The sequence below is a fragment of the Chiloscyllium plagiosum genome, chromosome 17 (genome assembly GCF_004010195.1).
Source record: "Chiloscyllium plagiosum isolate BGI_BamShark_2017 chromosome 17, ASM401019v2, whole genome shotgun sequence".
NCBI classification, from domain to species: Eukaryota; Metazoa; Chordata; class Chondrichthyes; order Orectolobiformes; family Hemiscylliidae; genus Chiloscyllium; species Chiloscyllium plagiosum.
This window is the reverse complement of record NC_057726.1, coordinates 59,654,035-59,677,018: the sequence shown is the minus strand read 5'-3', so window position 1 is coordinate 59,677,018 and position 22,984 is coordinate 59,654,035. Positions and strand designations below refer to the sequence as shown.

General features: G+C 41.3%; 1 protein-coding gene across 1 annotated transcript in view; it reads left to right on the top strand.

Moving 5' to 3' along the window:
* Positions 1-1,830: 1,830 nt before the first annotated feature.
* rfwd3 (ring finger and WD repeat domain 3) overlaps positions 1,831-22,984 on the top strand; it is a 37,457-nt gene continuing 16,303 nt past the window's right edge. The window contains exons 1-7 of the mRNA XM_043707239.1: positions 1,831-2,149; positions 3,110-3,505; positions 7,303-7,508; positions 11,228-11,313; positions 14,546-14,773; positions 16,822-16,913; positions 18,816-18,930. Of these exons, the coding sequence (XP_043563174.1) occupies positions 3,156-3,505; positions 7,303-7,508; positions 11,228-11,313; positions 14,546-14,773; positions 16,822-16,913; positions 18,816-18,930 (1,077 nt within the window). The 5' untranslated portion in view covers positions 1,831-2,149; positions 3,110-3,155. The remainder of the gene's footprint in view (positions 2,150-3,109; positions 3,506-7,302; positions 7,509-11,227; positions 11,314-14,545; positions 14,774-16,821; positions 16,914-18,815; positions 18,931-22,984) is intronic.

The window sequence follows — 22,984 nt, the reverse complement described above, 5'->3', positions numbered from 1 at the left end:
CTTCTTGACTGTTGTTGGAATGACACTCATTCAAGCAATTGTGGAATACTCCATCAAACTCCTCACTTGACCTTTGTAGATGGCAGACAGTTTTGGGAAGTCAGGAGGTCAGTTAATCCCTAAACAATTCCTAGCCTTTAACCTGCTCTTGTAGCCCAGTACACATGTGACAAGTCCAGTTCAGTCTCTGGTCAATGGCAATTCCCTGGATGTTGATAGTGGGAGATTCAGTTATGTTGCTACAATGGACTGCCAAGGGTGATGTTTAGATTTTGTCTTGTTGGAGACAATCATTGCCTGGTAGTTGTGTGGTACAAATGTTATTTTCCACTAATCAGCACAAACCTGGATATTGTTCAGGTCTCGTTGAATGTTGGCATTGACTGCTTCAGTATCTGAGCAGTTGCAAATGGTGCTGAACATTGGGCACACATTGGTGAACATTCCTACTTCTGACCTTATGATGGGTGGGTAGGTCATCGATGCAGCTGAAGATGGTTTGGTCTAGGGCACTTCGCTGAGGAACTGCAACGGTGATGTCTTGCAGCTAGGACCTCCAACAGCCATAATCATCTTCCTATGTCCCAAGTATGACTCTTAACAGGTTGAGGGTTTATCCCTGATTCCCACTGGCTCCAGTTTTGCTAGGGTTCTCCAATGTCACACTGTCAAGTGCAGCCTTGAGTCACTCAATATTAATTGTTGATTGTGATTTGGCTGTTATTTATGTTTATGTTCACTTTGTTTTTTTCTAAGTCATACAAAGTGGAAATTTGTCCAGTAGTTTTGTTTTATTGAACATGTTGTTTAGTAAATTTAGTTCTCTTCATTTGTTAATCTCCACAATTAGTTTATGTTTGAACAACATGACAACTCACAATCTTATACCAAATTTCACTTCACCTGACGAAGGGGCAATGCTTTGAAAGCCTGTGATTTCAAATAAACTTGTTGGACTATAACCCGGTGTTGTCTGACTTCTGACCTTGTCCAACCCGGTCCAACACCATCAACTCCACATCAAAATTATTGATATTTTCCAAATTTGATTCCTGATTTATGACACATTAGGACTGGTATTAATACAAAAAAAGAAATCCTGATCTTGTTGTAAAGGAGTTCTTTTGTTTTGGTAGCATCCAATGTTTATTTTGGCATCCAACTAGATTGATCCCATAGTAACGGTGACGGAAATTGAAAGGGTCTTTTTATTGTGGTGCAAATCCTAATGAAATTTGAGTCACCCAAACATTCAGCAAAACTGGCGGCTCGCTTATCTGGAGTCATACCTGGACCCCCCCCAGAATCAAACATTTTAGGATGGGAAAGGCACTATGTAAACAAAGATTTGTTGTGGTTAATTGTTTCTATTTTCTTTAATGGCAATGTCTCCAGATGAGAGAATTTTTCTCCACAGTACACACTGGCAGTGTGGCCAGCCAGCTCGGAGTCAGTCCTCAACTGAGGAGGTTCTAATCACTTGGTTTTTAAAAAAAATTTGTTTAACTCAGAAATCAGTCCTCAAATTGGAAGAACAGTGACAAACTGGCTGTGAAGATCAGCCAATTCAGGAGTCAAGTCTCTGAAAAAGAACCCACTGGCTGTGAGGCGTTAAGTTTTTCTGCTGGGACCTGGGCAAAGAGAGGGACGTTTATTTCCTTACCAAACTCAGCAACTCCAATTGGGAGAGCACTTTGTCTGACGTTACTTGAACCTCTTCAGGGACATCAGAACAAACAGCCACTCGGTGATTGACAGGCGTATCTCGGCGCGGATTGGGCTATGGAAGTTGATTGGCAGGTGGGTTCACGTTGCTATTGGTTCCCCCGGAAAAGGGGCGGTCGGTGGCCCGCGGCCTTCGAGGTGGCGCGGATTTTCGGTTGGAGCTGAGCGGTGAGGCCTAGGCTCGGGCTGCGGGGTTGGCCCTGTTTCTCACTCAACCTTCGGGACCACATGCACTTCTCAGGGCTCCGCTTTCCGCTCATCGTTTGTGAATGAAGAGTGCGGCCTGCGGATCCCCAAGCTCGAGTTGGAGGCCGGTCCGTGCGCCGCCGATCTCTCCATTCTCGGTGTCAACGCCGCCCGCCACTGGTTTGGATTCGACCGCAGGCCGAGGCCCGGTCCCAGGGCTGAGGCTGTCCAGCCGAGGGTAAAGTCAACAGCTTCCCAGCGTCAGTCACATTCGCCGCCCAAGCATTGCTCCCGTCCCCTACACCTCCCCGCCCCCGATCACAGCCGTGTCCCCAACTCCCAGGCTCGAAAACCTGTCTCTAAACCGCCCCTAACGCCATCGTCCAAACCTCACTCCCTAAGCACTGTCTCCTAGCTCACTCCCCTCCTTTTCCCCTGAAACTACATCACCTGAATCTATCTCTGTCCTCTTTCCCACCCCCGTTATGTCTTCTACTCGGCGCCAGTTTCTCAATCTTATTCATTTGATGTAGTGTTTACCATCGGGTTATAGTCCAACAGGTTTATTTGGAAGCACTAACTTTCGGTGCGCTGCTTCTTCATCAGATGATTGTGGAGAATTGTGGTCTTGATGAATGAGCAGTGCTCCAAAAGCTAGTGCTTCCAATTAAACCTGTTGGACTATAACCTGGTGTTGTGTGATTTTTAACTTTGTATACCCCAGTCCGACACCAGTGTCTCCAAATCGTATTTACCTTCGTCTTCTTCCTATACGGCCCCTTCCTTGTTTATATGGTCACACAATCTTAGGTTATAGTCCAGCAGGTTTATTTGAAATCACTAGCTTTTGGAGCACTGCACCTTCGTCAGGTGAAGTCACTTGGTGTTCCCGTCTATAACTTGGTGACCTGCGATTACTGACTTTGTTCATCCCAGTCCAACACTGGCACCTCCACATCACGTTTGTATGGAGTCATATGACAAGGAATTAGACTCTTTGGTCCAATTTGTCCATGCTGACCAGGTTTCCTAAACAGAACTTAATCCCGCTTGTCTGTGTTTGGCCCAGCTCCCTCTCAACCTTTCCTATCCAGTATCTGTCCAGATGTCTTTTAAATGTTGTAATTGTATCTGCCTTCTACACTTCCGATGTTAAAATGTTCGTATTAATTCCGCCGTGATGTCTTTGAACTTGCAGAACCTTTCCTCCCACTCGCTAATTTGTGTTCCTCTCTGTCTGAGGAATGGCTCAGCAAGTGGTCGATGTGGATATGCAGCCAGAGGAGGAAGCTGTTCCAGCACAATTGAATTTCCGTGACCCAGCTTTGATGCCGACAGGGGAGGGCCCAAGTACTGCCCCCCTTGGTGAAGAATTAAGAGCGCTGTCTGGAACTGAAGCCCCTTCAACTGCTCACAGTGGTGGACTGGAAGCAGCATTACTCACTGAGGAACTTCAAAGACTGCAAGGGGCACTGAGAACTGTAGCACAGCACTTTTCCCTCGGGCAAAGACCTGGTCACCAGCGCCGGCAGTTGAGGAGGAATGGTCGCCGTCAGCCGGGAACAAGCGTTTCTCAGAGATCTTCGTCATCCAGGTAACCTCTGAAACTATTTGGTGGTAAATTGCTATAGTACAGGATTAATGTTGCGCTGTTGTTGAATTAGTTGCTGCTTGCTGACAATCGAATTATAGAATCATAGAATCCCTACAATATGGGAGCAGGCCATTCAACCCATTTAGTCCACACCCCTCCAAAGGGCATCTCGCCTCCCTACCCTATCACTATGACCTTGAATTTCCCTGTGGCTAATCCATCTAGCCTGCACATCCCTTGACACTACGTGCAATTTAGCATGGCCAATCCACATAACCTGCAAATCTTTGGACTGTGGGAGGAATTTGGAGCACCCCGAGGAGACCCATGCAGACTTCACACAGATGGTTGCTTGGGGATGGAGTTGAACCTGGGTTCCTCCTGCTGTGGAGCAGCAATGCTAACCACCGAGCACCATTTCAACAAGCTGGAAACTGGAAATTGAGAAGCAAGCATGGCGGACGCTGGATAAATTGCATCTGAAAATTACATGATTCTGGAGAATGGGTTTCTGGGTAGCAAGAGAAAATGAAGATTGTGCTTGGACTGACCCAGATGGCAAGCAAACTGAGTTTAGAGAAGACGTTAGAAATTATAATTTCAGGATTGTTTTTGAGGGAACATTATGGCTCATTCCAGTAAATTGAATGTCAGGAATGATAGCACAGTGTGATGTTACTGGACGAATAGTTTGACTACTCACACAACTGTTGTGGGTACATTAGTCAATCCCATCATGGCAAATAAATGAATTCAAATTCAACAAACAAATTTTGAATAACGAGCTATCTTGTTAATGGTTATCATGAATCTACCAGATTATCAGTAAGGGCTATATCTGAATATCCTTTTGGAAATCAGACATCTTTACTTAGCTTGGCCAACATGTCAATCCAGAGTGACAGTAGTGTGGTTATCTCTTAACTGCCTTCTAAATAAACTAGTAAGCCACCCAGTTCCAGAGTCATTCGGGATGGACAACAAATGCTTGCTTTGCCAGTGATGTTCAGATCCCACCAGGGAATGAAGATGAATAATCATCTCAATTGGAAATGATTATTGAGGAGTTCCTGAGTAATAGTCCAGACCAAATTATTTTTAGCTGCTTGAAATGAGGTGAGGACATTCACTGACGATTGCACAGTGTTAAACATCATTCTCAACTGCTTAGATACTGAATTAGGCTCGGCTTTGTTTGCTGCAACACCTGGACATTACTGAGATTTGGGTTGATAAAGGGCAAGTAATATTCATATCACATAGGAACTGGGTAGTAACCATCTCTAATTAGGGAGAATTTAACCACCTGTCCTTGACATTGAACCCCATGACCATTGCTGAATCTCCCATCATCAACATTCTGGGGTTAACATTGACCAGCCGTATGAATATTCTGACTGCAAAGATCAGTTATGAGGCTGGAAATTCTCTGACCAGGAACTCCACTCAAAAACTTATCCACCAACTACAGAGGAACTTCAATTATCCGAAAGACATGGGCAGGCAGTATTTTGTTCAGTTAATTGAATTCCGGGTAATCGAATGCCAGATAACGTAGTTTAGCTGAGCATCAAGAACTTGCAGTCTCGCCAGATAATCCGATATTCAGATAATTGAATGCCGGATAATCAAGGTTCCTCTTAAGGGAACAAGTCATTGGTGGGATACGGTACAGTAGATTTCCCAGCCTATGCATGAGTGAGCAACATTCTTTATTACAACAGTTCAGTTGTTTATGATCACAACTAATTTTATTCCAAATCTGTTAGTAAAGTGAATTTCAATTTGTTCAGCTGCACAGGAGTGTGCTGGGAGTGTGCTGGGAGTGTGCTGGGAGTGTGCTGGGAGTGTGCTGGGAGTTGAGACCCACTGTTCCTGGAGTTATCACCAAAAGTTAAACATTGCTGTGGTTCTGTTCTCCGAGCTGGAAGTTTTTGTTGCAAACGTTTCGTCCCCTGTCTAGGTGACATCCTCAGTGCTTGGGAGCCTCTTGTGAAGCGCTTCTGTGGTGTTTCCTCCGGCATTTATAGTGGCCTGTCCCTGCCGCTTCCGGTTGTCAGTTTCAGCTGTCCGCAGTAGTGGTCGGTATTTTGGGTCCAGGTCTATGTGTTTGTTGATGTGGACCCAATATACCGGCCACTACAGCCAATATACCGGCCACCACAGAAGCGCTTCACAGGAGGCTCCCAAGCACTGAGGATGTCACCTAGACAGGGGACGAAACGTTTGCAACAAAAACTTCCAGCTCGGCGAACAGAACCACAGCAACGAGCACCCGAGCTACAAATCTTCTCCCAAACTTTGAAAGTTAAACATTTTACAAAGTACGCAAAGTTCCCCCATTGACCTGGCCTTCGGACTCCGATTGATAGAAAGCATGGGCCAGGTTTCTTTTCTGAACAAGAATTGCAATTTATTACAAATGAATAGACTCTAGCTACAGGTAAAAAGTTATAAACTGTCAGCATATAATACTTAATTAAGACTCAAATCCTCTTACAAACTCCTCTTCACCCACACACACAAATAAACAGGATAAATAGATTGTTTCAGGAGAAAAACAGGAACAGTAGTTCAGTAGTCTTTTTACTGGGTACCATTGTTGAGTTTATCCTATGACAATAGGCTAGTGCATGGCTTCAATTGGCTCTCTCTGCTTCCTTCCACTGGTTGGTGGGAGACAAAAGGTGGCTGATATACTTTTTAAAAGTCTGTGATATACCAGTTAAAAGTTTGCAATTTACAACTACTATTTTTCTTTAGGTTTATTATCAGTTTTGATTGCAGAGAACCAAGAGATTGTTCTTGAGCTAGAGAAGAACTGAAATCTATCTCTCTGTCTCTGTCTCTCAGAACTGTCCATAGACAGTTGTTGCCAGCAAAAGCACTAAGATAGAATCCCTCAATTACTGCTTTTCCAAACAGTTGTTTAACATGATGTCTGTAATGGGTGTCATGTTACTTGCTTTTAAGACTGCAGCCACCATTTCAAACACTGATTATAAAAATGGCTGTTCCTTATTTCAGTTTCCACTTTCTAATTACATATACTGAAAATCTGGCTCTTCAGAGGTGGAATTTGAATTTGTCTCCAGACCATTCATTCAAGCCATTGGATTACTAGTTCAGTAGCATTATTCTATTATTCCCCAGAATTAATTTTCAAAACAGCAACAGCATTGAGTTACTGCTAGCTGGACAGGTTAGGAACAGCTGATTCTTAGTTAGCCCCATGCTTAGCCTGTCCTGGAGGTGTTGGGTTGGGGGTGGCATGGAGGGAGCTTTGCTTTATGTCTGTCCTGGGGTTGTTTGATGGGGACAGTGTCGAGGAACATTTACTTTCAGTTTAAAGGACTAGAACAGCTGATGTATGGTAGAAGAACATTGATGTTGGAAGAGAGACAATGCAGCATATTGATGCACTGTGCTCTGAAATGTGCAGAACAAGGGCTTTGAAAGCTCCCAATAGGTAACTAAGTTTGTGGAAAGGATCAGAAAATGGAAGTGCACCAGTTTAATAAAAACTGGATTTAGCCCCTAAAAATCTCATGGTCAATTACTTTGTAAGCTAGATTGTGATGCACTGGTACCTGATTCTCTCTCCCAAAGGCACAGCTACATTTGACTTTGTTAGCATTGATTCTTGGGCACAAACTAAGGTCCAAATGAACTAAAAGAGTTCTTTGGAGCAGAAGCTGCAGGTCCAACTGACATGCTTTGACTGAAAATGCAGCTAACTGTTTTTTAATCTTCTGCTGTATGGAATGTGACTTGCATGCAATCCTCTTAATTTCCAGGTCTGGAGCTCTTGACAACTACTTCCGTGTTAACAGGCAGCAGCACACAGAATCTGTCAGGTTAGCAGTTGAATATGGAGATGAGGTGAGCAGTGAAGATTCGAGTACCGATCTGAGCACTGATCTCAGTGAGTCGGAGGAGAGTGGCAGCACCACAGAAATAGAGGATGAATATGAGGGTGATGAGTCTGCAGCAGCTTCATCAGGTGAGTAAGTTTGTGAAGCGTCAGTAAAACTATTTTTTAAGGATAACTACCAAGAAGTAAATTCCTCTTTTATCTTTATTAGGATTTCAAATCTCTCTCATTTGCTTCCATGTATCCATTTCATTTTGACATGTTTGTTCCAGCTTTGAGCCCTAGATCAGGAGTTGGAAGAGTTGCCTGGATGGAACTTTGTTTCTCATATTTAGCAGGGGAAAATGAGGACTGCAAATGCTGGAGATCAGAAGTCAAAGAGTGTGGTGTTGGAAAAGCACAGCTGGTGAGGCAGCATCCAAGGAGCAGGAGAGTTGACGTTTTGGGCATAAGCGCTTCATCACATTTACAGATTTTCTGAATGCACTAGCTTTGCTTTCCATATCCATTTTCACATGAGGTTTTGTCATTTCTAGCTTAAAATATTTAAACTGTCTGTTCTGCTACACTGTCTGTTTCTTCATGTGATTTAGCTTTAATGCAATTGAAGAAATTAGACCATTATTTGGAGAACTTTTTTGAGCTGTATTGGCTACAACGAGATTCTGGCCCCATTAGTTTAAATGATGTAGCTATTGTGTGATTTTCTTATAACGCAAGATCACACGAGAATGGAACTATGGCATTATATCAGAACCAACTGTATAACATCTGTTCTCATACAATGACTGATTCCAACTATTTTAGAAGGAACAACCATTTTCTTTTGAAAGACTTTGATGTGCTCCTGAAGCCCCCAAATCTGAACACAGCGGAACACTCAAATCATTAACTTTATTTCAAACTTTATTACTCAATAATTGAGCTAGTTTTTTTCCATACCTTGTTGACATGGACCTGGATATAATATTGCACAACTCAAAGATTCTGCCACGAATACATTTGTTACTGGGCTGAAACTTCTGGTGATCAAAACCAATGCTGTCTCTTTGATCCATACCCCTCCTTCATCTTCTGAATCTTCCATTTTGTGTATAGATTCAAAGGCCATCTGGGATAGTTTGAAACACTATAGTCTACTATGAATTACATCTGAAACATCAACTGTCCACATCCTGGGTATCTCTGCAGTTCGTTCTTTTATTCTGAGTCCTAAATTCACTTCTTATCACAAGATTGCCAAAAAGATTTAGTCATTTTTTTCCCCTTGTTAAAATTTATATTGAATTGTTACCTGTGACTTCTTTCTAGATGGTCTTGCTAGTCTATAAATGCCACATACCCCATTTATTGTATGGTCAACTGGCTCATTTAACACTGTGAACCCTGCGGGAAATGGATGCTTTCCAAGGGAATGTTTTAGTGCTTTTGATATTGGTGTTGGCAATGCTTACATGCAAATTTAATCCCTTCTAAATGAAATGTTTATCCATAATAAATACTTTGGTGTAGTCTAATAATTTAAATGCCAGGAAACTTTCTCAATCGATATTCTGCAGTCTGCTGGGTTCCAATTCGTTTTCTTCAGCAGAGCTATGTTCACTACGTCCGCATTTGTCGAAACCTAACCACACCTCATAAGCATACAGAAAATCATCTTTTTGATCGATTTTATTTGTAAACGTTATATAATTCTCTGTCTAGACCTTCACCTGTGTCCATATCTTCAATTTCCAATTCAGAAAAAAGTTTTTGCTTCATATCCTGTACGAGCAGGCCCCTAGAATGAAACCACTAACAATTGAAAAGGATACTACTAAATAGGAAAGGGAGATCAAACAAAATATGAAAAAGATGTCTCTTGATTGGACGTTTCAAGTTAAAAAGTGTGTTGCTGGAAAAGCACGGCAGGTCAGGCAGCATCCAAGGAGCAGGAGAATCGTCGTTTTGGGCATAAGCCCTTCTTCAGGCTTATGCCAAAACGTCGATTCTCCTGCTCCTTGGATGCTGCCTGACCTGCGCTTTTCCAGCAACACATTTTTCAGCTCTGATCTCCAGCATCTGCAGTCCTCATTTTCTCCCTGTTTCAAGTTAAAACCAGGTTTGTGGTGTGTTGTTTTGAAGAAACATTAGGGGGCCAACATATGAGTAGTTTCACCTCTGGTCAGAAAGCAGTTTTGAAGATTTTATTGGCTTTGTTAGTGATTCCTTGCAAATGAAAATGATATTAAAACTATATTTCTTGAGGGAGATTAACTCAGTTGTTTCTTTGCCTTCTTAAAGAGGTGCTTAATGCAGTCAGGATATTGTGGATTTTAAATAAATGAGAATATGAACCATATTGCTCACTTTTCTCAAATTTGATCTTGTTAAAATTAGCTGTGTCTAGTTGAAAGCAAGTTTTGCAACATTTTAATTGCATTATGGGATGGATGCAGACTTCAGATGCACACAGATGGTTTTTGTGGAGTTGGAGCAGTGAATTTTTAAATGTCGTAAATGGGCTTAAAGCAGAATTTAAATTTGAAAGTCCAGCATCAGGTGCTTTTGCCTCCATTGGATTGGAAGTCAGGCAGAAGTGTTATTAACGATCTTATTTGAAAACACTAGTCCCACTGAAGTTCGTCAAAGTTGAGTCTCAGGACAGCATACAGAGGCTTCCAAAACAAAAATGGCAAAATTCTCCTGTTGAATTGGAAAGCTTATTTGGCGAGGAACCAAGTAATGTCAGGTACCAATTTTGAAGTCTTGAAATGGACAATACAGCGATCTTGGGCCTGAAGTAGGCCATTCAGCTTCTTGAGCTTGTTCCATCATTCAGTGAGATAGTGGCTGATCGGTGTTGTGACTCTACATACCTCTCTTTGGGTCATATCCATTAATACCTTTGATGAACAAAACATTATCAAAGATTTAAAATTCACAGTTGATCCATCATCCTTTGCCATGTGTGGAAGAGAGTTCCAAATATCGACCATGCTTTTATGAGTACAATGGATGAAATATTTCAAGTAGGAAGTAATACTGAATTCGAACAAAACATGAAAAGAAGCATTATGTTTTGAAATTTCTACGAATGGGTGATGCCAAAGATTTTAGTCATGCTTCTTATGCAAATCTTTGTGACAGGTTCTGCGATGCAGGAGGGTTTATAATTTGTTTTCTTCAGTGAGGTAAATATAGCCTTTGAGCTTGGAAAAGGTCAGAAGAGTCGTAAAAACAACCTTCATCTTCAAAGTAATTAGTGAGAGTCAGTATAGTTTTGTGAAAAGCAAATCATGATTTGCAAATTTGTTGAAGTTCATTGAAGGAGTAATGTGTACTATAGAATACTGGTGCAGTTTTAACCTGTTTGCACCAGATCCATTTTCACATTGATGTGAAATAAGATGTACAATACCTTTTCATGATCAAATTTCTCATTTTTAAAATAAATATCTTAAGTTAAATTGAACTGGGATCTTTTCCTAACTTGTTACACTTTTTAGGTCTCGACATGGGATTGCTTTTGAATTTGAACTTGAATTATTACTTGAATTATTTTGTGTCTTTGCTCATGTCAGATTATCTTAAAAGACGTTACCAATTTGCAAATGGCCTTTGGGGAGGTAATTGAAACCCTTACCAGATCTAGGATGCATGCGACTCTAGTCCTGCACCCATTTGTTGATTCTTCTTAATCCTCTGAGGTGGCCAAATGAATCACTTTGGGGAAAGTAGTGTTGCATTTTTGCAGCATGTTCTAATGGTGAGGGAACAGCATTTTAAAATATTTTGTGCTCAGTCATGGTCTGAATTGATGATAGGTCACCTATCATGAGTATCTTGTCTGTCCATTACTTTTGCAGCTCCTGCTAGTGCCCCAACTGTGGTTAATCCCACACCAGCTCAAGGTGTCGAGGCTGGAGATTCACAATCTGTACATCAAGAGCAGGTAAGCCATTTCAAATTCTGTAAATATCTTGTCCTATGAACGACCTTAAATCTCCACACCCTAACTTATTGTGATCTAGAATTATAGAATCCTTGCAGTGTGGTTACAGGCCATTTGGTGCATTGAGTCCACATTGACCATCTGAAGAGAATCCCAACTAAACCCCCACCCTTTCTCTGCAATCCCCATGTGCAATCCACCTAACCTGCAAATCTATGGACTGTGGGAGGAAACCCACACAGACATGGGGAGAATGTGCAAACAGTCACCCAAGCGTGGAATTGAACCTGAAACCCTGGCACTGTGGGGTGTCAGTTCTAATCACTGAACTACCATGCTGTTGCAAGGTTGAGAGATTTGTCTGAACCAAAATTGTTGAGAGTTTCATGGCAATTAACTGGGAATAACTGATAGGTAACAAGTATCCTTTGAGCCTTTGAGTTCCAGAAAAGGCATTTCAGAGAGATAAGGAGATTGAGGTAAGGAGATTTTTTTTTCGTCTTGAGATCCATAAATCTTTGGAATTCTCAAAGGCAATGGAAGTAGAATCTTCGAACCTTTTTAATGTTTAAAGGCAGTGGATAGATCCTTGATAAACTAAGGGCGAAAGATTATCAGGGTACAAATGTGAATTTATTAGATTGGCCATTGGTGGAGCAGTCTTGAATGGCTGAGTGGCTTAACTCCTGCTCCTAATTTATTTGTATGCATGTTTGTATGTAGAAAGGGAGAGATTGATATATGTTTTTGTTTGGTATGGAGGTATGAAGAAGTAAGAAATATGGAACGAAAATGGGGAAATGAAGTTGGATTAAGATCAACAATAAGAAGGCAGTTTTGTTTTATGCAATTGGTGTGTTTTGGTGATGTGTGCAATGTATCATGGCTTAATGATAGCATAGGTTGATATTCCACTATTTTGTACAACCAAATGTTGTTCTTTCCAAGCTGCGCAGTTTGCAGTAACCTGAATATTGCTGCATCCTTAAAAGAAAAAATCACAATGCACTCAGAAGTAAATAGCAGGAATGTTGGTCATGAGGTGCCAGGACATGGCCTTGTGTTCTCAATTGTCCCAACAATATTTAGCAGTCTGAGAAAAATAACTGATAAGTCGATAAAGCAAATCTTTATGGAGTGGCTTGCAAGTTCTGCTTATACTTTGAGACTGAGTGTGGGTGAATTTAATGACTAGGGAGAGAGGTGTTTTGGGTTATAGGGGGTGTATTGTAGTGCAAAATAACTGATGGAATTTGTAACTTGTAAGCTTAACATGTCAACTGTGGTCATTCTTGGCTCTGATGCACACAATTGTGATTCAAGTTGAGCACAAAATTTGTTTTTATGGAAAAGTGGACACAGTTTCTTCCTGGGCATTTGACCTTCACACCACATTCAGTTTAGTTTTGTTGCATTGTTAAGTTCTTTTTTTCTGAGATTCTTACACACTTGATTCAACTGCAATGCACCAATTTCTATAACAAGCAACCAAATTTATTAAGCACAGTACAGGACAAGCTTTCTGGAGGAACCTTGAACACACCTCGCAGAGCTTACAGGGTCATGGCAAAAGCATTCACTAAACAAAGGAAACAGTCTTTCCTTTGTACAAAACTCTTTACATCACAGTTAGTACTGCCCACAAGACAACCCTCAGCCATCCCCTCATAGTCACATGCCACTCAAGATACAATGCAGTGACCACTCCACCTCCAGAAGCAATGAAAATGTAAATCATCCCTGAATGGTCAAATCTGTTGCAAATTGTTTTTTGTAACTATAGAGGAACCATGATAATCCAAATACCAATTATCCAAAAAATCGGATTGTCCGAAGGAGATCTCGAGGTCCCAACAGATCAAACAGATGCGTCCAATATTGATCGCGCCTTTCATTTACAGTGATTAAAAGTGCTGCTGATAATAGTCCTGGACTGATGGGAGCACAGGCACTCTCTCTAAATGACTGACCTCCCACACCCCGCCTTCCCCCCCCCCACACTGTCCTTGAAGTTCTACACAGGCATGTACCCTAAACTCTCCCTCCCTTCTCCAGATAATGTCTCTAACTGTTCCATACAGGGCAGAGGTGGAACTGTCAAAAAGTTGCAATAAAAAGATGTGTGTGTGTGCCATGCACGCGCGCACTATTTGGAGTGAATGCCCTGGAATGCCACCCCTCAAAAGGCAGCAGCAGCAGTCTTGTTAATGGTGGACAGGGTTGGGGGGTGGCGGGGCGCGGTGTTTAGGGGTGGGCGGGGGCTCGTGCGTGCTGTACTTCTGCTAGTTTCCTGAACAGGGAGCAGACTTAATAGAAACCTCTGATCCCCAGAGGAAAGGCATTGAATTGATTAACCGAATAATCAATTATCTGAATGAAATAGTGCCCGCCCACCTCGTTCGGATAATTCAGGTTCCTCTGTATAGGGGAGTAGTCAAATTCCAACTGTAACATTCTTACTGATTTCTGGATGGAAATGTAAATCATCTCTGAATGGCAAGGAAATGGCTGTGTAAACCTCCCGCATTCCACCTGTAAGACAAAGACACCACCACTTTACCCCCAGGGCATTCAATTTCTTGCAGGTCAGTGGAGCAAATTAACTCTTTAATATTCAGTATTACACACTGATAAGTAGTAAAATCCTTAACTCTTGAAATAAAAAGATTGATATTTAATATTGGGTACATTCCTAAAAGAAACTGCTGGAAAATGCATGGATTATTTTTATTAACGTTTAGTCAGTTAACTGTTGACATGGAGTTATGGTTGTAATGAATTACACCGAGATCTGTATACAAGGATAAGATCCTCTATGCTTGAAATAATGCAATAGTTAAGAGACTGATCTACTACAGTTAATTGAAAAAAATAAATGAAAGAGCAGAAAGGGAGCTATGGGATCTGTTCAGAAGTGGTCTCTTAAGCCCTTATTTTTTGCAGCTTTAGTGAAAACTCCTTCCTGTGGTGTACTGCATGGAACAAACACTTCAGTCAGCTTTTGTTATTGGTCATTCTATTCAAATGAAAGCATGACACTGTTGTAAATCTAGAACCATCCTGAACAGTTCACAAGAACAAGAGTGACAGTTTAGAATATTGAAAAAGTTGTTGAAATTTAACGATGTTGAGAAGGTATTCTGGTCTCTCACTATCTATTCGAACATATAAAATAGATCCAAAAGAGGTTTTGCAGAATCCTTGTGCCTCTAACTGAATGCTTTGTCTTTAGGACAGTATGACCTTACATTCAGAAGACAGCTTAAATGTGAAGGAAGACACAGCATGTGCCAAAGGCACCAAGCCAGCCTTTGATGATGAAGGGAATACGTGCTCAATCTGTTTTGAGCCATGGACGAATGCAGGAGAGCACCGTCTTGTCACACTGCGGTGTGGTCACCTCTTTGGCTATACCTGCATTGACCGGTGGCTGAGGAAACAAGGAGGAAAATGTCCACAGGTAGGTTTGCAGCATGCTTTCGGAAATAAGAATGAAATACTTGTATTTTCACCAGAGTTTCACGATAGTGAGAACTGACCAAGTGAATTAGACCACTGAGTTAGACTCCACAGTGGTTATAGTCTTCCTTGTTCTGATAATGATGGGTTTCACTGCATTTCAACAGGAGGGGTGAATCTGTAGAGCAGTAAACGGCACTTGAAATGAAGCCTGAAGCTTGATTATAGTCTACCTTGTGCTCACATACAGTGCTAAGTAGACTTGGCTAAATTCAAAGCAAACAGAGTGACAATATTCTAGAACTTATTTTCTTTTTCAACAAGAGATTACAGTTCTGGTTGTGCTTTACAGTGAGCATAGCCCTTGATGATTTTGAAAGGAGGCTTAGCTCTGTCTATTACGTGATGCTTATGCTGTTTGCATACAAGTAATCCTGTTTGGTAGCGTCACCAGGTTGACACCTCATTTTTCAGTATGTCTGGTACTGCTTCTGACGTGCCCTCCTGAAATCTCTATTGAACCAGGATTGATCACAGCGTTGATGGTAATGGTTGAGTTGGGAATATACCAGACCATGAGACTGCAGGTTGTGCTGGAGTACAATTCTGCTGTTGGTGATGGCCCACAGTCCCTCATGGATGCCAAGTCTAGATTTATTTGAAGTCTGCCTATTCAGTGTAGCGAAAGTGCCCACAGTGTGATGGAGGGTATTCTGAATGTAAAGGCAGCACTTTATATCCACAAGGACTGTGTGGTGATCACTCTTACTGATACTGTCATGCATCTGAAGCTGGCAGATTGGTAAGGATGAGGTCAAGTGTGTTTTTCCCTCTTGATAGTTCCCTCACCACCTGCAGCAGATCCAGTTTAACAACTATGACCTTCAGGACTCGATCAGTTCAAGTCACTGTTGGTGGTGGACATTAAAATTCTTCAACCAGAGTAAATTTTGCACTCTTGCTACCATCCGTGCTTCCTCCAAATGTTGTTCAACATGGCAGAGTATTGATTTAGCAGTGGAAGGAGAACAGTGCATGGAGCCAGCAGTAGGCTTCCTTGCCCGTTTCTAAACTGAAGCAATGTGATGTCATGGAGTCCACTGGCAATATTGAGGATTCCCAGTGCAACTCCCTCCCAACTGTCTACCACTGCGTCACTTCTGGATCTGTCCTTCCAGTGGAACAGGATATTTCCAAGGATGGTGATAGTGTTGTCTGGGACATTGTCAGTCGCATGAGATTCCACGAGTATGACTGTCGCATAAGCTGTTGGTTGACTAATCTTTGAGACAGCTAAGTTTGGCATTAGCTGCCAGATGTCAGTAAGGAGGGTCAACAGGGCTCTTTCTGCTGTTGTCTTTTACTGTGTCTCAGTTGATGTCAGTTTTTTGTTTCTTTGTTGACTGGAACCACATATTGGCCCAATCAGGTGAGAGTGGCAGATTTCCTTCCCTTCCCATTAATGTGCCAGGTGGCTTTTTCTGACAGGTTTCATGGTCATCAGTAGATTGTTCATTTCAGACTTCTTTTCTAATTCAATTCACATACTGCCATTTGCTGTGATGAGGTTTGAACGTGGGTTCCCAGTTCATTGAGCTGAGTTTCTAGATTAATAGTCTAACAATAATACCACTGTCAGATCTTAGATTGCACTTGAGCCTCCTCCAGTTGTCACTGAACTAAATCTATCAGTGTAAGCATTTTTTTTCTTCCTTCATGTATTTGTCTATTCTTCCTTTAAGTACATTGGTCTCTTGAATCACTGTGGGATGGGTTCTACATTTTCCATACTTTTCTGATAGATAAGTTTTTTTTCTGAATGAGCAATTTTAACTCTTGTTGACAATTATGCAGTAATGGCCTCTTACCTTGCTCTTTTCCACAAGCAAAAACATCCTTTTTCTACCTAGTATGTCAAAATATTTCATAATTTCCAAAATCTTTAATTAGGTCACGCACAGCCTCCTTCTTAGAGAAATGTGATCCTATATATTCCATTGAAACTGCTGTATCACTGAACTATAATTGATTTGTTTTTGACTTCTACAGTGTAATAAGAAGGCTAAGCGGTCGGATGTAGTGGTGCTGTATGCTCCAACATTGAAAGCTGTGGATACCAGTGAGCAAGAACGATTGAAGAGGTATTTGTTGATGATGCAAAAATACTTGTGACTCCCATTGCTTTCAGATTCATACGTTTAAAATTATCTAACTCCAGTGGGGGAACCATGAGAAAGGTTTGTCATACTTGGAATCCTTTGTATTGGTCAAGTCAGAAAGCTGAAAAAATGATATGCAAATGTTAAAGAGAGCACAGGGAGGTGTTATATGTATGAATCAAAGGAAGTGCGTGGGGTCAGTTACCCAAGTTCAGAATCTACAGCCCAGTTGTAGATATGGTAATATAATGGTTTTGTAACTGGATTAGTTTTCACTGTAAATCATCTGACATTGATTTAAGTGATCTTGAAGTTGTCAGATTATCATTAAAACCCAATCTGTCAGAGAAGAAGGTTTGTCATCTTACCTACATGTGACTCCACTCCCAACCCAATTGGGTTGGCTCTGAGATGAACTGCTTTCTTAAGTGGCTTTGTATTCCATTGCTTCGCTACCACCATTTTTTTCAGGATCTGTGTCTGCCACTTTAGCATATTAGATGTTATGTGCATAGTTGTGCCACTGTAGATGTAGAGGGAGGACCAGTCAATTGATCTTGCCAGAGTTAAAGCTGAGGGAAATAGTTCAAGAAGCTCCTGATAAAATATAAAGTTGTTCAAATAAAGTGAATACCATAATATTAAGTAGAGAGCTGAAGCTGTTAATGCCACCTCACGTGTTTGAGGCTGTATTACCCACTTCCTAGCCTCTCCTGTTGAGGCCAGGTTCTCTTGATTGCTTGGAGGATAGGTCAGCTACAACCCCTTGAGACGAGAATCTCCAGGTTGTGCAAGTGTATATGAGCAACATAATTTGGAGATGCCGATGTTGGACTGGGGTGTACAAAGTTAAAAGTCACACAACACCAGGTTATAGTTCAACAGGTTTAATTGGAAGCACACTAGCTTTCGGAGCGTCGCTTCATGAAGGAGCGACGCTCCGAAAGCTAGTGTGCTTCCAATTAAACCTGTTGAACTATAACCTGGTGTTGTGTGATGAGCAACATAGTGCTTCTGCTTGACCAGAGGAAGAAACTGATAACAGCAGCTCCAGCAAACTTAGTTGCACTCCTATCTTGGGCACTCCAGCAGAAACCAAGTGTGTTCTTCCCATGGAGTGAGGATAAAACTCTTGAGTCCTTTCTTACTATTGTTCCGTAAATATACAGTGGAAGGAAAATAGAAGATAACATTCAGAATGATGTTATTACTGTGTTTTTCCTTTGTCTTGTGACAACTTTGCAAATATTTCTGAAACCTCTCTTTCGAGCCTAGCCAACATATTGCAAACAAAGGTAAAGACAATATTGATAACTAGGAAATGTTAATTATTTGCTAATATTCATTTAGTACTTAGAAATTCTGTTCAATGTTATGGCACTGTTCTTGACTTAGTCCGATCTCTACAAAATAATGACCTGTGAATATGGCTAAAACATCTGATCTCAGTCCTTTGAAAAGGTTCATTGTGAATCTGACCCCTGTCGATATGAAAGATAAACACCCTTTTTTCTTTACATTCCCTCTCCTCTGGGCAAAGAATCTGCTTGCCATTTGCCACTTGTCCCAGAAGGGTGTTGCTATGAAGTACTGGGAGAGAGCTCCAAGTTGCTCCTATTCAATAAGAATTAAATCAAGGCCCTATCTACCTTCAGATATGCGTAGAAAATCACACTACTTCAGAGGTGCATTTTTCGCAATCTCACTTGCACACCCATATGCTGGTGAATATTTATCCCTTTAGCTACTGCTATCAACACAAATGATCTGATTATTATCACTTGGCTGTCTGAGAGTCATTTCAACTTGCACTACTTCTCAAAATATAGGGAATTGCTTGAATTTTGTCCCTTTTATCTTCACTTTGACCTTTCTCCTGGGCAGTGATCTGGAGAAGGAGCAGATGATGCGTCGGAAAGCAGAGTTGGAATCTGCTCAGTGTCGCCTCCAACTACAGTTCTTGACAGAAGAGTGCAGCAAGTTACGTAAACAGTTGCAGGTAAGTGGCAATCTGCTATAAACCTCATGAATAAGTACAGAAAGTGGAAAATTTGCCAATTGGCTTCACCAAGAATTTCTGCAATTGAATACTGTTACAGTTACAGCTCATACATGGGCCTTAAATAAGTCTTAAGGCTCTTGTGAATGCTCTGGTTTGTTTAATTTCTGAAGTTGGAGCAACTGATTAACGCCCTCTTTTCTTTATATTCCCTCTCCACTGGGAAGCAAATCTGCCTGCCATTTGCCACTTGTCCCAGAGGGGTGTTGCTATGAAGTACTGGGAGAGAGTTCCAAGTTGCTCCTATTCAATAAGAATTAAATGAAGGCTCTATCTGCCTTCAGATATACATAGAAAATCACTCTACTTCAGAGGTGCATTTTTCACACTCTCATATGTGCACCCATATGTTTGTGAATGATCTGGTCATTATAACTTGGCTATCTGTGAGAGGTGAACATTTTATGTTTCTCTCAGTGTGAGCTCTCTACATTGTGTTTGCATGTACATTTGGATTCTGTGCATGTATTGTCTGATTTTCCTCCATTTGTACTTTGGTTATACAGTACTCATTTGACTACAACAACAAGTCGATGTGTCTGAGCAGTTGTATTTCTTATCTGTACGCTTCAGTACAATTCTTCTGATCTTGCTGTAGTTGAATAAGAAACCTGTACATACAGTTCACAGTTTGAAACATAGATACAGGAGTTGGTCATTCAGCCCATCACAAATGTCCTGCCATTCAGTGAGGTCATGGCTGATCTGTGGTCTAACTCCTGTCTTTGGCTCATATCTCTTAATACCTTTGCTTAATAATTAAAAAAAATTATCTATCTCAGATTTGAAATTAACAGCTGATCCAGCATCCATTGCAGTTTGTGGAAGAGAGTTCTAAACCTCTGTGTGTAGAAGTCTTCTGAACATCTCTCCTGAATGGTTTATCCCTAATTCTTAGGGTATGTTCCCTAGTTCTAGAATCTCCAATCAGTGGAAAGAGATTATCTTTATCTACCCTATCTTTTATTGTTAATAATGTGAAGACTTTGATCAGGTCACCCTTTAACCTTCAAAATTCTCGAGAAAAGAAAGCTAGATTGTATAATCTCTCCTTTAGAAGTTAAGTCCTGAAGACCAGGTATTATTCTTGTAAACATAGAACTGTATGTATTCCCTTCAAGACCAATAAATCCTTCCGAAAGTGTACCGAGGTGTGCTCACAGTATTCCATGGGGTCCAACCAGGGTTTGTATAGTTGCAACATGACTTCTGCATTTGTATATTCCAGTTGTCTTGATATTAAGCCAGCATTCTGCTAGTCGTCTTAATTATTTTCTGCACTTGTTCATGGCATTGTACAACTCAATGCATCTGAAGTTCTTTCGAAGATATCCTGTTCTATCCTTTTTCAGACTAGAATGAATAACCTCACTTGCTTACATTGAAGTCAGTCGACCATAATTTTGCCCATTCACCAAATATATCAATTTCCCTTTGTAATTTTACAATATTATCTGCACTAAGTGTCATCAGCACTTGATAAATTTGAATATATGACTTTCTATGCCATTATCCAGATCTTTAATAAATAACGTGAATAACTGATGAAGTCTCGTAGATCCTCGTGGGAGACCATCCTGCCAATTTGAATACCTGCCCATTATCTCTACTTTCTGTTATCTGCCATTCAAACAATTTCCCAGCAATGTCAGTAATTTTCCCTCAGTTCCATGGCTTCTGCCTTAGTTAATAGACACATGTGTGGGACTTCACCAAATACTTTGGTAAGTCCATTTATTCACAGACGTTTCCCTGTCCACTACCATAGTCGCTACCTCAAAAAAAACTCATGGAGCTTTGTCGGGCATGACCTATCTGTCATGATTCTTCCTGATTATTTTTCGGGTGTTCAGTTACCCCATCTTTAATTATAGACCCCACCAATTTCCCCACCACAGATGTCTGGCTGACGGCTCTGTGATTCCTTGGTATTCCTCATTTGCCCTTCTTAAAATTGTCCAATCCAGAGCGATAATTCCTGTATCTAGGGAACTCTGGAACATTATAGTTAAAACACCTGCAATAAACTCTAATTTCTTCCTTTAATGCCCACATATGGAAACCATCAGGTCTTGGGGATTTGACATTCTTTTGTTCAATTTAATTTCCTAATTATCGATGTTTTATTTGCATTAGTTCAGTCCCTGTCCTTGCTCCAGTATTAATTGCTTCATGATTTGTGGCAAGCTATCCTCCTCCTTTTCTAGTGTAAATGTTGAGGCAACAGAATTATTCATCATGTCTGCACAGTTTGTGCTTGACAGAGAGCGGAGTTGAGAAAATTTGCTTCAAATATTCGAGCCTATTTAAAGCCAGGCAGCTTAGGCTCTAACAGCACTTCGTTAGCAGTCTACATTTTACTGCAAAAATTGCTTTGTGACAAAAATGGCTTCTACAGACATTGTGTGTCAAATCTGGTCAAATTTTCTTCCACACCAAAGTTGATATCATCAAGATATTTCTGCTTGTTAGGTGCTTTCCAATCTTCAGGTGTAGTTCCATTGAGTGATGATCTATTGATAATTCTGCTGAGAGTTGAAGGGCAACTTGCTTTAACCCAGCAACCGATTTATAGGGAACCAAAAGCCTGTGTTGTAATGATTCATTCTAAGCCCAGCTCTGCATATTTGCTGTAACTGAACAGGAAAAAATGCATCTGTGGTTTACTTTCACGTATACCTTTTAGATTTGCTGCCAAATCACCATGATCCCTACTCTTTCTTCTCTTTCCTGAATATCATTTGTAATCCTTCATGAAAGCCAGTTTGGTCATGATATTTGATACCTGGTAAGGTTTTCTCTGGCAAAATGAATATTAAATTGTATTGCACATAATTCTTGCAGCGCATCAACAGTTGTATGTCAGTACTCCTATTTGTGGACTCATATGAATTGGTCAGAAATAATGATTGAGTTCCAAATTGGCCAAAATTATTCATAAAGTAATTCCACTGTGCACAGTACTGTTGGCTTTATTTTCCAATTGGTTCATGGGATGTGGGCATCACTGGCTAAGCCAGCATGGTTTGCCCAGAATGCAATTAAGAGTTGCTGAGGGCCTGGAGTTGCATGTCAGCTAGACCGAGTAAAGATAGCAGGTTTCTTTCCCAAAAGGACATGAATGAAAAAAATGGGCCTTTACAACAATTGACAGTCACCATTCCTTTTAATTGCAGGTCTTTTAAATTCCTATTTCACCATCTACCATTGTGGAAATGAAATCCATGTCTCCAAAATATTAATTTGGGATTCTGGATTATTAGTCAGTGATATGAGCACAGTGCTGCTGCCTCCCCACGCATATGCCTAACTTTGCTGAATTGGCCCTTGCACACTGGCTTCAGGTTAGCCTTAAATGCCTAATGATCCTATTGTGGTCACCTTGGCACTTCAGATTTCCATCTCAAAAATGGATTGCCTGAACATGTGTACACATGTAAAAAGGATGATGGGTAAAAGCCTTTGCCGCCACCTGATTCAGATTCAGTGCTGACATATCCAGCGTTTATTTTTCCCCTGATACAAGAGGAACCTCGATCATCCGAATACCAATTATCCGAAGGAGATCTCGAGGTCCCGATAGAAACATTGCATCAAAGACGTGTCTCCAACAGTGATCATGTCTTTTGTTTACAGTGATTAAACAGGCACCGTCTCCAAATGACTGACCTCCTGCCCTCTCTCCCCATACTTGCCCTGGAGTTATACAGAATGGTGAACCCTAAACCCCCCCTGCCCCCTTTCCCCAGATAATCTGACCAACATTGTCCTGTACAGGGCAGAGGTGGAACTTGTCAAAACGTTGCAGGAAAAAGTTGTGTGTGCGCGTGCATGCGCGCTATTTCGAGACTTACTCCACAAAGGCAGCAACAGCACCAGCAGTCTTATTGTTGGTGTCCAGTGCTGCTGCCCCAGAGACGGGGAAGGGGAGCAGCGTTGGATGGGTTTGGGGGCGGTGTTGGATGGGGTTGGGGTGGGGGGGGGGTGGCAGTGT